The sequence below is a fragment of the Nansenia antarctica genome (assembly GCF_963989245.1).
Source record: "Nansenia antarctica genome assembly, chromosome: 18".
NCBI classification, from domain to species: Eukaryota; Metazoa; Chordata; class Actinopteri; order Argentiniformes; family Microstomatidae; genus Nansenia; species Nansenia antarctica.
This window is the reverse complement of record NC_137691.1, coordinates 105,001-120,000: the sequence shown is the minus strand read 5'-3', so window position 1 is coordinate 120,000 and position 15,000 is coordinate 105,001. Positions and strand designations below refer to the sequence as shown.

The 15,000-nt window shown below is 46.0% G+C and overlaps 2 protein-coding genes across 2 annotated transcripts in view; both read right to left on the bottom strand.

The window, feature by feature from the left end:
• rpn2 (ribophorin II) overlaps window positions 1-5,208 on the bottom strand; it is a 22,422-nt gene extending 17,214 nt beyond the window's left edge. The window contains exons 1-7 of the mRNA XM_080548385.1: window positions 5,156-5,208; window positions 4,083-4,270; window positions 3,248-3,343; window positions 2,165-2,340; window positions 1,578-1,653; window positions 992-1,126; window positions 299-475 (exon numbers count right to left, since the gene is read on the bottom strand). Coding sequence (XP_080404511.1) covers window positions 299-475; window positions 992-1,126; window positions 1,578-1,653; window positions 2,165-2,340; window positions 3,248-3,343; window positions 4,083-4,270; window positions 5,156-5,171 — 864 coding nt within the window. The 5' untranslated portion in view covers window positions 5,172-5,208. The remainder of the gene's footprint in view (window positions 1-298; window positions 476-991; window positions 1,127-1,577; window positions 1,654-2,164; window positions 2,341-3,247; window positions 3,344-4,082; window positions 4,271-5,155) is intronic.
• Window positions 5,209-8,905: 3,697 nt separating this feature from the next.
• Window positions 8,906-15,000, bottom strand: part of mybl2b (v-myb avian myeloblastosis viral oncogene homolog-like 2b) — a gene marked incomplete at both ends in the record, with an annotated part of 19,273 nt that continues 13,178 nt past the window's right edge. Inside the window, 4 exons of the mRNA XM_080548461.1 lie at window positions 8,906-9,034; window positions 11,891-12,019; window positions 13,477-13,599; window positions 14,015-14,119. Coding sequence (XP_080404587.1) covers window positions 8,906-9,034; window positions 11,891-12,019; window positions 13,477-13,599; window positions 14,015-14,119 — 486 coding nt within the window. The remainder of the gene's footprint in view (window positions 9,035-11,890; window positions 12,020-13,476; window positions 13,600-14,014; window positions 14,120-15,000) is intronic.

Below are 15,000 nucleotides of genomic sequence, written 5' to 3'. Positions count from 1 at the left end.
ATTAAAGGACTTTGAGCTGCAACGTTTGCAGGAAAAGTTATTATTATTATTATTATTAAGAGGAGCCGGTGGTCCAGTGGTCTAGCACCACTAGTGAACACATATGCTCATGTCGGCATGGGTTAGAATCCGGCCCATGCCCTGCTGACATGCCCTCTCTCCTTACTTTCCTGTCTGTCTTCACTGTATCAAAACCAGTTAAGGAGCCCCGTGGCTTGGTGATTGACAGGAGCGTACCTGCAGCACTGGCAGGCTGAGGTACACGGGGGCGGGGCTTAGTGATTGACAGGAGCGTTACCTGGAGGATGGGCTGGCTGTGGGACACGGAGGCGGGGCCCTGGGCGGTGACGATGACCGGCACGTGGAAGCGGTTGTTGGAGAGGGCGTGGGCGGCGCTCGCTACGCTGCACGCCTCAGACAGAGACTCCCACGACTTCTTACTGAACACAGAGTTCACCAGCTGGATCACCTGGTCCTGAGGGGGGGGGGACACAACATCCTAGATTAGCTACAGAATCGCAACAACATCCTAGATTAGCTACAGAATCACAACAACATCCTAGATTAGCTACAGAATCACAACAACATCTGCCATGACTGTCCACCCAGATTAACTTAATTTAGGGGCGGCTGTGGCGCAGGAGGTAGAGCTAGCGTCTAATGATCACAAGGTTGGCAGATCGGCGGTTCGAGCCCCGGCTGGTCACATGTTAAAGCGTCCTTAGGAAAGAAGCTGAACCCCAAATTGCTCCCAGTGAGCGGGCCAGCGCCTTGCATGGTAGCTTGCCGCCATTGTTGTGTGAATGTGTGTGTGAATGTGTGAATGAGAGGCCGTTGTAAAGCGCTTTACCATTTAACAACAATTGTCCACTTCAAGGCAAGGCCAGTTTATTTGTACAGCACATTTCATACAACAGGGTCAATTCAAAGTGCTTTACATAGCATACATAGGATACACAGCACGTCTACCACCCAGCTGACAGCAGCTTACCTCCTTCAGCGGAGGCTCCATCTCCACGTGGTCTGACAGCGCGTAGGCGGCCGTCACAAACAGCGCCGTGGCCTCCAGGCCCTCCTCAAACTGCAGGTACACCCCGCCCAGGTCGTCCAGACGGGCGGCCAGGTCCTGAGGGAGAGGAAGGTCAGGGGTCAAGGTCAAAGGTCAAGGGGCGCCCAGAGAGGCATGTGAATAGTTACCCAGACAGTCAGCACGGTAATGGACGCAATTCTTAAAAAACATGAACCAGAAATCTTACAGTAGACAGAACATAGGCACATACTGTATATTAACATCTTATATTTTATTTATTTCATTGTTCTGAGTTTTAATAAGTGAATGCTGTTCACTAATTATTCCTTTGTTGACTGATGTTGTTACGTTGGCCTGTCTGTCTTTCATGTGGACCGCAGGGGGAATAGTCTCACTAGGGTGATGACTGATGGGATCCATTTAAATAAACTATTGAATTTACTCTGATTGATAGCAGATATTTTTTCCATCTGAGTTGCTGAACCTCATTTCCTGATGTTTAACTGTGGCACAGCTGCGCCCCCTGGTGGAGGACATTGGGACTCACCTCGATCTCCTCCAGGATGCCGCCCAGCTCGGCCTGCTGGGAGAGGCGGGCAGCGGTCTGCAGCGCCAGGGTGATCCTGAGGGGGGAGGGCGGAGTCAACTTCCTGTCTGCCAGCCAACATCCTGTCTGCCAGCTAACACCCTGTCTGCCAGCTAACATCCTGTCTGCCAGCTAACATCCTGTCTGCCAGCTAACATCCTGTCTGCCAGCTAACATCCTGTCTGCCAGCTAACATCCTGTCTACCAGCTAACATCCTGTCTGCCAGCTAACATCCTGTCTGCCAACTAACATCCTGTCTGCCAGCTAACACCCTGTCTGCCAGCTAACATCCTGTCTGCCAGCTAACATCCTGTCTGCCAGCTAACATCCTGTCTGCCAGCTAACATCCTGTCTGCCAGCTAACATCCTGTCTACCAGCTAACATCCTGTCTGCCAGCTAACATCCTGTCTGCCAGCTAACATCCTGTCTGCCAGCTAACATCCTGTCTGCCAGCTAACATCACCATCCTGTCTACCAGCTAACATCCTGTCCTACCCTGCCCCCCCGGGGTGTAATGTAGAGGCCCCCCCCCCGGGTGTAACTCACGCCAACACGTTCTCCTCCTTGGCGATGCGCGCCACCAGGGCCCCGACTACTTCCTGGGAGGCCAGGGGCAGGCCCAGGGCGCTGAGGGCGCTGACGGCCCGGTGGATCTGGGACACGCTGGAGTCCTCGCTCACCGCCGCCAGCAGGATGTCCCGGGTCTCGTTAGACACCGGGATCTGAGGAGGAGGAGGAGGAGGAGGGGTTAGAACCAGAGGAGGAGGAGGAGGGGTTAGAACCAGAGGAGGAGGAGGAGGAGGGGTTAGAACCAGAGGAGGAGGAGGAGGAGGGGTTAGAACCAGAGGAGGAGGAGGAGGAGGGGTTAGAACCAGAGGAGGAGGGGTTAGAACCAGAGGAGGAGGAGGAGGAGGGGTTAGAACCCGGGGAGGAGGAGGAGGGGTTAGAACCGGAGGAGGAGGGGTTAGAACCAGAGGAGGAGGAGGGGTTAGAACCAGAGGAGGAGGAGGGGTTAGAACCAGAGGAGGAGGAGGGGTTAGAACCAGAGGAGGAGGAGGGGTTAGAACCAGAGGAGGAGGGGTTAGAACCAGGAGGGTTAAAAAGCGTTGAAGGTTAGGAACAAAGTCAGTCTTCTAATGACAAACAGGGACCACGGTCAGTGAGTCAAATGACAAAGAGCACCAGGAACCACCACAGAGTAGGGTTAGGGTTAGGCGTCATCCCATTCAGACTTGTTCAGGGTACTCAGGGTTCCACAGTAACGCTTGCCCAACGGCGCTGCTGGATCCTGGATGTGTTTACCTGTGTGCAGGAAGAACAACAGACGGCGCAGGCGCCAGACCAGACTAGATGATCGTGGAGTGAAGATATTATCAAAGCGTACGCGATGCGACGGGTGATCGACAGGCGCGTACACTTTGATAATATCTTCACTCCACGATTATCTAGTCTGGTCTGGCGCCTGCACCGTCTGTTGTTCTTCCTGCACACAGGTAAACACATCCAGGATCCAGCAACTTCGTCGGCACATTTTTTACTTGCAAGCGGGCAAGCGTTACTGTGGAACCCTGGTACTGTTCATGTTGTCATGGCAACATGCTGGACAGGAAGAGGAAGCTGCATCAGTACCTCACATCCAGAGATGGCCTGACTGGCCTCGGCAGCAAAGAAGAGAGAATCTACGCTGTTGGGGTCCAGCTGGGCCTTCAGGAACTGACACGCCTCCTGGAAAACACAAACAAGGACGTCAACAAACCGTCTGTAGGACTGTAGGACTGTTTACAGACATACTGAGGGGAATCACAGTCAACGCTATTTCCCCTCTGTTAACTTACCATCAGCATTCAGTGGCTTGACAAGTGCAAACCTACATCTGGCCATAACTGTGTTGACTCGGTCAAGATATAATAAGACTATGTAATACATAAAAGATGTTTTGGATACCCAGTCAAGACCACATTTCATAAATGAACAACTAGCTGGTAATTGTGGCCTGGGGTGGTCCAGTGGTCTAGCACCATGGCCTGGGGTGGTCCAGTGGTCTAGCACCATGGCCTGGGGTGGTCCAGTGGTCTAGCACCGTGGCCTGGGGTGGTCCAGTGGTCTAGCACCGTGGCCTGGGGTGGTCCAGTGGTCTAGCACCATGGCCTGGGGTGGTCCAGGGGTCTAGCACCGTGGCCTGGGGTGGTCCAGTGGTCTAGCACCATGGCCTGGGGTGGTCCAGGGGTCTAGCACCGCGGTTTACAGTGCACACACACATTATGCCCATGTCGGCATGGGTTCGAGTCCGGCCCATGCCCTGCTGACATGCCCCCTCTCTCTCCCTTCTTCTCCTTACTGTCCTGTCTGTCTTCACTGTATCTGTCCAATAAAATGCACCACTCAGAAAATGAATCTGGTAATTCCTTAGGGTTGGGGTTAGGGTTAGGGTTAGGGTTAGGGTTAGGGTCAGGGTCACACTTACACTCTCATCAGCCACGGCGGCTCCCAGCTTGCGGAGCCCCAGGATGGAGTAGTACGCTGACTCCAGGTCAGTGAAGGGCTGGCTGAGGAGCGCCTGCAGCCTCGCCACGTCAGCCAGGGACAGGTGGTGTGACGGGGTCAGAGCCTGGGACCCTACAGCCAGGGTGAGGAGGACCAAGCTGAGGAAACCTGGGGACACACAGAGAGACAGGTGAGGTCTGGCTTAACTATGACGCTACATTTGAGGTTGCAATCATTCATCACATCTGAATCATTCATCACATCCTAGGTTACCCCACATCATCCTAGGTTACCCCACATCATCCTAGGTTACCCCCCACTCATCCATCTCTCTGGTTTGTTCACTTTTCTTTACATGTGACATCAGGCGGCTGCAGTGCAGAAGGTCCATGTGTGTGTGTGTGTGTGTGTGTGTGTGTGTGTGTGTGTGTGTGTGTGTGTGTGTGTGTGCGTGCGTGTGTGTGTGTGTGTGTGTGTGTGTGTGTGTGTGTGTGTGTGTGTGTGTGTGTGTGTGTGTGTGTGTGTGTGTGTGTGTGTGTGTGTGTGTGTGTGTGTGGGTGTGTGTGTGTGTGTGTGGGTGTGTGTGTGTGTGTGTGTGTGTGTAAACAGTATGTGGCTGACAATCCTAAAGACCTTTCGTGCACCTTGCCTTGCAAGCATAGCTGCAGATTTCTACACACACTCACACACACACACACACACACACACACACACACACACACACACACACACACACACACACACACACACACACACACACACACACACACACACACACACACACACACACACACACACACACACACACACACACACACACACACACACACACACACACACATATATATATAATAAGACTGTTAACATAAGGAAGTGGTTCGCTAGCAGCTAGCCTAGCTGATGATGAAGCTTCACTTCTATCGTTCATTTCTCTCCCAGACCTGATAAATGAAACTCTGCTATCTGAGGATATATAAACACCAGCAGCCATTCATTAGTAGTTAGTTAGAGGTTGTATCAGGTTAGTATATAGATATATATCAGGTAACTTACGGGGTTGAGCCATCATGTCTGTCAGCTCGGCTATGCAGCGTCACCAATACCTGCAGCTACTTCCGGGATATGTTCTTCTTCTTCCTCTTCTGTTGGGTTTAAAGACAGCGTTGCACTACGGCCATCTAGTGGATACTTCCGGGATATAAGGAAAGGATTACTATTATATATAATATATTAGTTATTATATTACTTACTTATTATATTATAATATGATATATTATACCATATATTTCATTATATGTTATAATTATTCATATGTATTATTACTATTTCCTGGATTTCCGCGTCTTCCTCTTCTTCTGTTGGGTTTAACGGCAGCTTGCATCCTTAAAGTTGCACTACTGCCATCTAGTGGATATTTCCGGGAAATAAGGAAATGATTATTATAATATATGATATATATGATATTATGTTACTTATTATATTACTTACTTATCATATTTTCTTTTGTATTATATTATTATATATTATTACCATTTCCGGGATACCTGCTTCTTCTTCTGTTGGGTATAACAGCAGCTTTCATCCTCAGCGTTGCACTACTGCCATCTGCTGGATTTTTCCTGCAAACGTTGCAGCTCAAAGTGCATAATATGAGATATATAACAAAGATATTATCTATATGAATGGAGCTGAAGCTGGAGATCTGTGGCCGGTGTGTCACATTAATGTACGCCGGTGGCGTCCTAACTATTCCCACCGTAGTTGGGTCAGACCACGCCAACTTCTTGAATATGTAGGGGTGTTTTTTTTCTCAAACACAAACACAATCACTGACACTAAGAATAGGGCCGTGCCCGCGGCGAACATTGACCGTTGGCCCGCGGCACACTCAGCGCCGCCGAGTTGCATACATAGATGGGTAACCTATATCTAATCGTGCACCCCGTGTTACGTGAAGAACAAGATACAGAGAACACCCCTACATATTCCAGAAGTTGGCGTGGCGTGGGCGTGGTCTGACCCAACTACGGTGGGAATCGTTAGGACGAGTCCCGGTGATGTGATTTAGTGTAGAAGGTGAACAAGTCTGCAGTGGTTGGGTGGAGCCTTTATTTACATACATGTTTATATTTCACGGGATTTCGAACTTTACCGAAAGGGGCGGGATCTCATAAGCATTGTGTCCTTTTCTCATTGGTCGTCTCAGTAGAATAGAACCCCACCATCGATGAGTGGCAGGTGATCTATGATCTATGAGCCTATAGAACCCCACCATCTATGACAGGCAGGTGATCTATGAGCATCACAACAGGTAAATAAAAAAGGAATTCAAGTGATGGTAGTATACATTTATTACTCTTCCCATCATATATTATAAATGTACAGACATGTTTGAATTAATTCACATAAATTAATATTATTTTTAGAACAAAAAAAACCAGAACCAAAACAACCGGCAATCTAATCCGAGCAGTTGTTATTATGCACTATTATATATGTAGTTAACTAATGCAGAACATTTGTATTGGTCAATACAGGATTTGCTCAGACACACACTCACCCAAGACTTTATTAGGAACACTGCTAATACTGGGTAGGATATCCCTTTATTAACACTATACTAATACTGGGTAGCGCCTCCCTTTGCTCTCAAAACAGCCTAAATTCTTTGTGGCATTGATTCCACAAGATATTGGAAACATTTCTTTGATATCCAGGGCCCAGTTGTTCAAAACTTTTAAGCTGGATCAGAATGATCCTGATTCTTTTCTCTGATCCAGGATCAGATCTGTCTGTCTGGTTTCCCTCTAATACGCCTCAGAACCAGCCAGACAGATCTGATCCTGGATCAGAGAAAATGATTCTGATCCAGATTAAAAGTTCTGAACAACTGGACCTTGATGACATGATTGCATCACACAAATCCTTTTTTTTTTTAGGTGACTTTCCAGCTGTGAATCTCCCGTTCTGCCACATCCCAGCCATTCCCCACAGCGTGACACCAGCTTGGACTGTGGACAGGTGGACAGGTGGACAGGTGGACAGGTGGACTGTGGACAGGTGGACAGGTGGACAGGTGGACAGGTGGACAGGTGGACAGGTGGACAGGTGGACAGGTGGACTGTTGACAGGTGGACAGGTGGACAGGTGGACAGGTGGACTGTGGACAGGTGGACAGGTGGACAGGTGGACAGGTGGACAGGTGTTCCTAATGAAGAGTTCAGAGAGTGTTTGTTCCAAAATGCTCATAGTTCCAAATAACAATAAGGACCAAACTGATACTGCTGTTGGAACGGTCTGGCCTCAGGGTTATAGGGTTATGGTCTAACCTTCAAATGAAGTCATGAGCTTGAGTTTCACCATTTGTCTGACCTTTTCATTGAGCTGTTTCGGCTCTGTTAGTTAAGGCGGATGAGTTGTCTTCTTGTCTCAGTCTGGACGACATTCCTGCTAAGAACAACAGGTTGGCTCACTTCCTTTGAGATCAAAGCCCTGATGTGGCTTAGCTGGTAGAGCTAGTTAGCAGTTAGCACGGCACTAACAATGCCTAGGTTGTGGGTTCGATCCCCACTGGGAACATGTACACTGAAATATGTACATATGTATGCATGTATGTATGCACTCACTGCAATGCAAGTCGGATAAAAGCGTCAGCTAAATGGCGTATATATATATATATATATCCAGTTTCAGTAGAAATACCCTGTAGCACAAAAAAAACTATTCTTACAAATATGGCGACCTGCTTACTCCTGCATATTATCTACAGCACATTTCTTTTCAAGGTACTAAAATGCAACCATGTGACAAAGTTACAACCACATTTCAAAACCACAAGATACGAAAGGCCTATGGAGTCTCTGAGAGACCGCAGTGAGAAACCTTTTACTAAAACTGCGATAGATTCAAAGGGTGTTACACTTCATAAACACCATGGCCATGTCCGAAAATGTTTACCGCCTGCGACCTATTTTAGTAGACGTTCCCAGTATGCAAGATTTGACGTTTTTGCCATTTGCAAAACTTACGATAATTGAGTATACTCAAAACGGCAGGTTGGCATGCTAGATTCACCTTAGCATGTAGCATGACACACTGCTGCACACTGTTCAGGAAGGACTAACCCTCCAATGTAGGTACCGGTAAGACAGGAAGACGGGAGCGAACTTTAACCTTTAACCTTTAACCTAACAAATCAGTTGAGCCACAGATGATGTAGATGGCTCTACATGGAAAGTGTAGTATGCTGAAATATGTCACTTACTGAATACATTTGACTAAACAGTAGGCTCTAAATACTCAGCATGCAGCGTATACCTCAGGTAACCCCAACCCTATTACAGATGTGACCTAGTCGGCTCATCCACACGCTCTAAATACTCAGCATGCAGCGTATACCTCAGGTAACCCCAACCCTATTACAGATGTGACCTAGTCGGCTCATCCACACGTATCCAAGCTGCTCAACACAACTACATTCATAACTACCACCATTTAAAATATATATAATACATAACTATCATCAGATATACAAACGCAGCACGGTTTGTAAGAGTCATCTTGAATGCGTCGAGCTGTGATACTACGGCAGTGTCTGTCTGTCTGTCTGTCTGTCTGTCTGCACAGGCGTGGCAGGGCAGGGGGGCCTCAGGACAGGATGAGGGCGTGGCAGGGCAGGGGGCCTCAGGACAGGATGAGGGCGTGGCAGGGCAGGGGGCCTCAGGACAGGATGAGGGCGTGGCAGGGCAGGGGGCCTCAGGACAGGATGGCAGGGGGGCCTCAGGACAGGATGGCAGGGGGGCCTCAGGACAGGATGAGGGCGCGGTTGGTGGGGTGGGGCCTCAGGGAGCGGAGGTAGCGTCTGGCCTTCTCCGTCATTATGAGCTGGTCCTTCGTCCGCCCGCAGACCACCGCCTCCCACGCCTCCGACATCTGAGGGGAGAACCACGTCGTTAAAAACACACTTTATTTTAATTTCTTCATTCCATCACGGAGCCCAAAGGCCCCTGGCCTAGGGCTGCACGATTTGGGGGAAAAAATCGAATTGCGATTATTTGGACAGATATTGCGATTGCGATTTAATTTGCGATTATTTTTTTAAAAAGCGAACCAAAGGAAGTTTTTGTAAAGTGTGGCCATATCTCCGGCTAGGAAGGTCGTATCAACGTGCAGTTTGTTTGTCCGTCTTCAGGGGACTTAGAGGCTCCCTCCTCTAGCACCCCCACAGCCCGAGCTACGAGTGAAAGAACTAAACTTACATTGGGTTGCTTTAAAGTTGGGTTGCTTTAAAATCAAGCTTCAGATTAAAACATGTGATGGAGCATTACTAACCTGACTCAGGTGGTTTGTTTCACACAACCATCTAGGAAACCTTAATTGGAAGCTGTTTGGAAAAGGGCAGGTACTTTCAAAAAATACTTGGCAGGTGATTGGATGAATCTGTCTATCATGGACTAATTTCAGAGAGCATTACCACATGATACCATCAAACTGTTAACTGCTCTTATGCCATCAAACTGTTCTAATGCAAGGATGAGAACTTAAAAGATATGAATTGGAACAACATATTTATGTATGTTTTTTTTAAACAGCTGCCATTTTGTTTCTCTCAAGTGTCAAAAAAATTGAACAATTCCAATATGAAAATAAAATAGGACCTTTCTACAAACAAGGTTATTTAATTATGGCTCAGGAGCAGCATCTAAATATTGCACATACTGCAATCAAGTTAAATAAAGTCATAATAAAAATGTCCAGTAAAAAAGAATAGGTCCTTTCTGTAAACATTGAAATAGATAAAGCTCTTCAACTCGTCGTAATGTATGTAAGTGCACGGCTCGACCGCAGATCGGTTGTTGTTGCATAGTACTCCACATTTTTCAGCTCCGTACGTGCGGGATGGAATCACCTTATCTTTTATCCAGCGTTTGGATTCGTTTTTTAAACCCTTCGTTGCTCACAGTGTTAATAGACACCACGTCTTTAGCGAGGTAGTGTGTGATGGAATTGGTTATTTCACGGTGCCTTCGTGAGCCCTTTTCATACGACGTAACAGACGCAAACGACTCTAAAACTCTAGTTTGCTTAACGTTAGACCGGGCTACGGGACTTTCACTTAACTCTCCGTTTCTGACCGCACACTCGTCATAGAGCTGCCCGTGGTACTTTTTCAAGTGCTGATACAGGTTTGCGGTGTTGCCTCTGGATGGAGCGATTGTTCCACGACAGGTCGGGCGCAACACCTGCTTTTGTTGCACATCTGTCGTCCTAAACCCGAAATACTTACAACAGAAGTTTTTCTTCGGGACAAAATCGTTGCTTCTTGCTCTGCTGAAGCCATTTATCCACACCATGAATGTTGCTAGCTACTGAAACGTCTTCACAGATTCACACCTGGGCGTTTCACGTGCAGTGTTGTTCTTGGGCGTGTGCGTTCATTGACGTTGAATCCGACGCGCTGTATAATGTATCGCAAATCGCAAAAAATCGCAGGCTTTGCGATTTGCTAATCGCACCATCTCAAATCGCGATTTCGATTTAAAATCAATTAATCGTGCAGCCCTGGCTGAGCTAGATTACTCTTCCCTGCTACAACTGGTGAACTGATGATTCACTTGCTCGATTGTAAGTCGCTTTGGAATAAGGCGTCTGCTAAAAGCCAAAAATTTCAAATGTAAATGTAAAATCAGGCACAAAGAGAAAACATGGCAAAGACTAATTAAGTAAGACTTAAGTAATGCTGCCTTGTATTGTGTAATACCTCAAAAGATAGTTGTGGAAAAATAAATACATCTCAGGTAGCAGAGATGTGTACGGCACAGGCTAATGGAAACACCGGATTCATTTGATGTTATGATGAAAAGTCGGGGAAAAAAACATAGCTAACAACCTAAATAACTATATCCATACAGGATGCATAGAAGCTGGTTGTGGAAGTGTTTCTGTAAGGTGTGGTTCTGTAAGGTGTGTTTGTGTAAGGTGTGGTTCTGTAAGGTGTGGTTCTGTAAGGTGTGGTTCTGTAAGGTGTGGTTCTGTAAGGTGTGTTTGTGTAAGGTGTGGTTCTGTAAGGTGTGGTTCTGTAGCGTGTGGTTCTGTAAGGTGTGTTTGTGTAAGGTGTGGTTCTGTAAGGTGTGGTTCTGTAAGGTGTGTTTGTGTAAGGTGTGTTTCTGTAAGGTGTGGTTGTGTAAGGTGTGTTTCTGTAAGGTGTGGTTTCTGTAAGGTGTGGTTCTGTAAGGTGTGTTTGTGTAAGGTGTGTTTGTGTAAGGTGTGTTTCTGTAAGGTGTGGTTCTGTAAGGTGTGGTTCTGTAAGGTGTGGTTCTGTAAGGTGTGGTTCTGTAAGGTGTGGTTCTGTAAGGTGTGTTTGTGTAAGGTGTGTTTGTGTAAGGTGTGTTTGTGTAAGGTGTGGTTTCTGTAAGGTGTGGTTCTGTAAGGTGTGTTTGTGTAAGGTGTGTTTGTGTAAGGTGTGTTTCTGTAAGGTGTGTTTCTGTAAGGTGTGGTTCTGTAAGGTGTGGTTCTGTAAGGTGTGGTTCTGTAAGGTGTGGTTCTGTAAGGTGTGGTTCTGTAGCGTGTGGTTCTGTAAGGTGTGGTTCTGTAAGGTGTGGTTCTGTAAGGTGTGGTTCTGTAAGGTGTGGTTGTGTAGCGTGTGGTTGTGTAGCGTGTGTTTCTGTAGGGTGTGGTTGTGTAGCGTGTGGTTGTGTAGCGTGTGGTTGTGTAGCGTGTGGTTGTGCAGCGTGTGGTTGTGTAGCGTGTGGTTGTGTAGCGTGTGGTTGTGCAGCGTGTGGTCCTTACGGGCGAGGGCGGGGCGGCAAGATCGCTGCTCTCCCCGGGGCCCAGGATGAAGGCCTGGTCCAACACGTTCTCCTCGCGCTTCACGCAGAACGATGACGAGTTGAGAGACACCGACAACGACGTCTCTGCCTGGAACAGAAACATAAACAACACCGTTTGTGACACGTTCCAGTGTTCTGGTCCGCATGTCGGCAACCAATCAAAATGCTCTGACTTTTCTTTTGAAACACAGAAATACGGAAATACGAATCACAAACACAAACTCACTAGTCGAGCCAAAACACTGCAACAACGCAACGGATTGGGTGAGTAATCCCCACTGCTACCTAGTTAACTAGAACACTACTTTACATTGTTACCTAGTTAACTAGAACACTACTTTACATTGTTACCTAGTTAACTACAACACTACTTTACATTGTTACCTAGTTAACTACAACACTACTTTACATTGTTACCTAGTTAACTACAACACTACTTTACATTGTTACCTAGTTAACTAGAACACTACTTTACATTGTTACCTAGTTAACTAGAACACTACTTTACATTGTTACCTAGTTAACTAGAACACTACTTTACATTGTTACCTAGTTAACTACAACACTACTTTACATTGTTACCTAGTTAACTACAACACTACTTTACATTGTTACCTAGTTAACTACAACACTACTTTACATTGTTACCTAGTTAACTAGAACACTACTTTACATTGTTACCTAGTTAACTAGAACACTACTTTACATTGTTACCTAGTTAACTACAACACTACTTTACATTGTTACCTAGTTAACTACAACACTACTTTACATTGTTACCTAGTTAACTACAACACTACTTTACATTGTTACCTAGTTAACTACAACACTACTTTACATTGTTACCTAGTTAACTAGAACACTACTTTACATTGTTACCTAGTTAACTAGAACACTACTTTACATTGTTACCTAGTTAACTAGAACACTACTTTACATTGTTACCTAGTTAACTACAACACTACTTTACATTGTTACCTAGTTAACTAGAACACTACTTTACATTGTTACCTAGTTAACTAGAACACTACTTTACATTGTTACCTAGTTAACTAGAACACTACTTTACATTGTTACCTAGTTAACTAGAACACTACTTTACATTGTTACCTAGTTAACTACAACACTACTTTACATTGTTACCTAGTTAACTACAACACTACTTTACATTGTTACCTAGTTAACTACAACACTACTTTACATTGTTACCTAGTTAACTACAACACTACTTTACATTGTTACCTAGTTAACTACAACACTACTTTACATTGTTACCTAGTTAACTACAACACTACTTTACATTGTTATCTAGTTAACTACAACACTACTTTACATTGTTAGCAGGCTCACAAAACAAGCTGTCTTAGTCAACTAGTGGTGTGTCGTTGAATTTCAACAACGCAGAAATGTATTCACGTTTTTCGAAAGAAAAGTCAGATCATTACCTCAGATCCCGACATGAGAACCAAATGATCAGACTGTGTTACATTTGTAACAATCAATGTTGTTTTAAGTCTGACTAGATGTGTTAGGGTTAGGTCTTACCTCTGGACTGTGTGGCCTGTGTACCTCTGGACAGGGTTTGGTCTCAGGCAGGAAGGCCGGGTGTCTGGGGGTGACGGGGTCCAGGGCCAGAGACTTACGCACTTTCTTTATCGGGGGTCGATGCTGAAGAGACAAGGTGCTCAGACTGAGTGAGGCAGTACATCAGGTTGACCAGTAGGGCTTCAAAGCGGTATATTGTTGTCTCGAGTATTGCTTTGAGTGACTAGCTTGTTATTAATTTGTCAAATAGTGGGTGGAAATATACTTATGTAGATGCATGTTGGGGGGGACCAACAAAAAAAGTGTTCTAAAATGGGTTAGGAGGTCTAGGGTTAGGAGGTCTAGGGTTAGGAGGTCTGGGGTTAGGAGGTCTAGGAGGTCTGGGGTTAGGAGGTCTAGGAGGTCTGGGGTTAGGAGGTCTAGGAGGTCTAGGGTTAGGAGGTCTAGGGTTAGGAGGTCTAGGTGGTCTAGGGTTAGGAGGTCTAGGAGGTCTAGGGTTAGGAGGTCTAGGAGGTCTGGGGTTTGGGTCGTTACTCACCACCTGCTTGCGTCTCTTCTCAGGGGGGGTCTGACTCATCATCTCTACCCCCGCCTCCCTCAGGAGCACCTCCTTCAGGTCCTGCTCCAGGTTAGGCGTCTGCGGCTGAGACACACAGAAGGAAAAGAAAGCAATTAGGGTAATAATAACAGTGATGAAACCTAATGGTGACACACTTGGTTCTTAATCGTACATACAATCCTCTTCTCAGTAGAGAACTGATTGAATAGTCCACGCCAGTTAAGAATTCCTGTGCTTGACAAACGTGACACAGTCTGATCCTTCGTTCCGCATGTCGGCAACCAAATCAAAATGTTCTCAAATTACTTTTCTTTTGAAACACGGAACTACGTTTCAACGTTGTTAAGAATCACAACACAAACTCGCTAGTCGAGCCAAAACACAACTGCAACAACCCAATGGATTGGGTGAGTAATCCCCACTGCTACCTAGTTAACTACAACACTACTTTACATTGTTACCTAGTTAACTAGAACACTACTTTACATTGTTACCTAGTTAACTAGAACACTACTTTACATTGTTACCTAGTTAACTAGAACACTACTTTACATTGTTACCTAGTTAACTAGAACACTACTTTACATTGTTACCTAGTTAACTAGAACACTACTTTACATTGTTACCTAGTTAACTAGAACACTACTTTACATTGTTACCTAGTTAACTAGAACACTACTTTACATTGTTACCTAGTTAACTACAACACTACTTTACATTGTTACTTAGTTAACTACAACACTACTTTACATTGTTAGCAGGCTCACAAAACAAGCTGTGTTAGTTGACTAGCGATGTGTCGTTGATTTCAACAACGCAAAAATGTATTCTTGTTTTTCTAAAGAAAAGTCTGAACATTACATCAGATCGGACGCGAGGACGCGAGGACGTGAGGACGTGAGGACATGAGGACGTGAGGACGTGAGGACGTGAGGACGTGAGGACCAAAGCATCAGAACGTGACA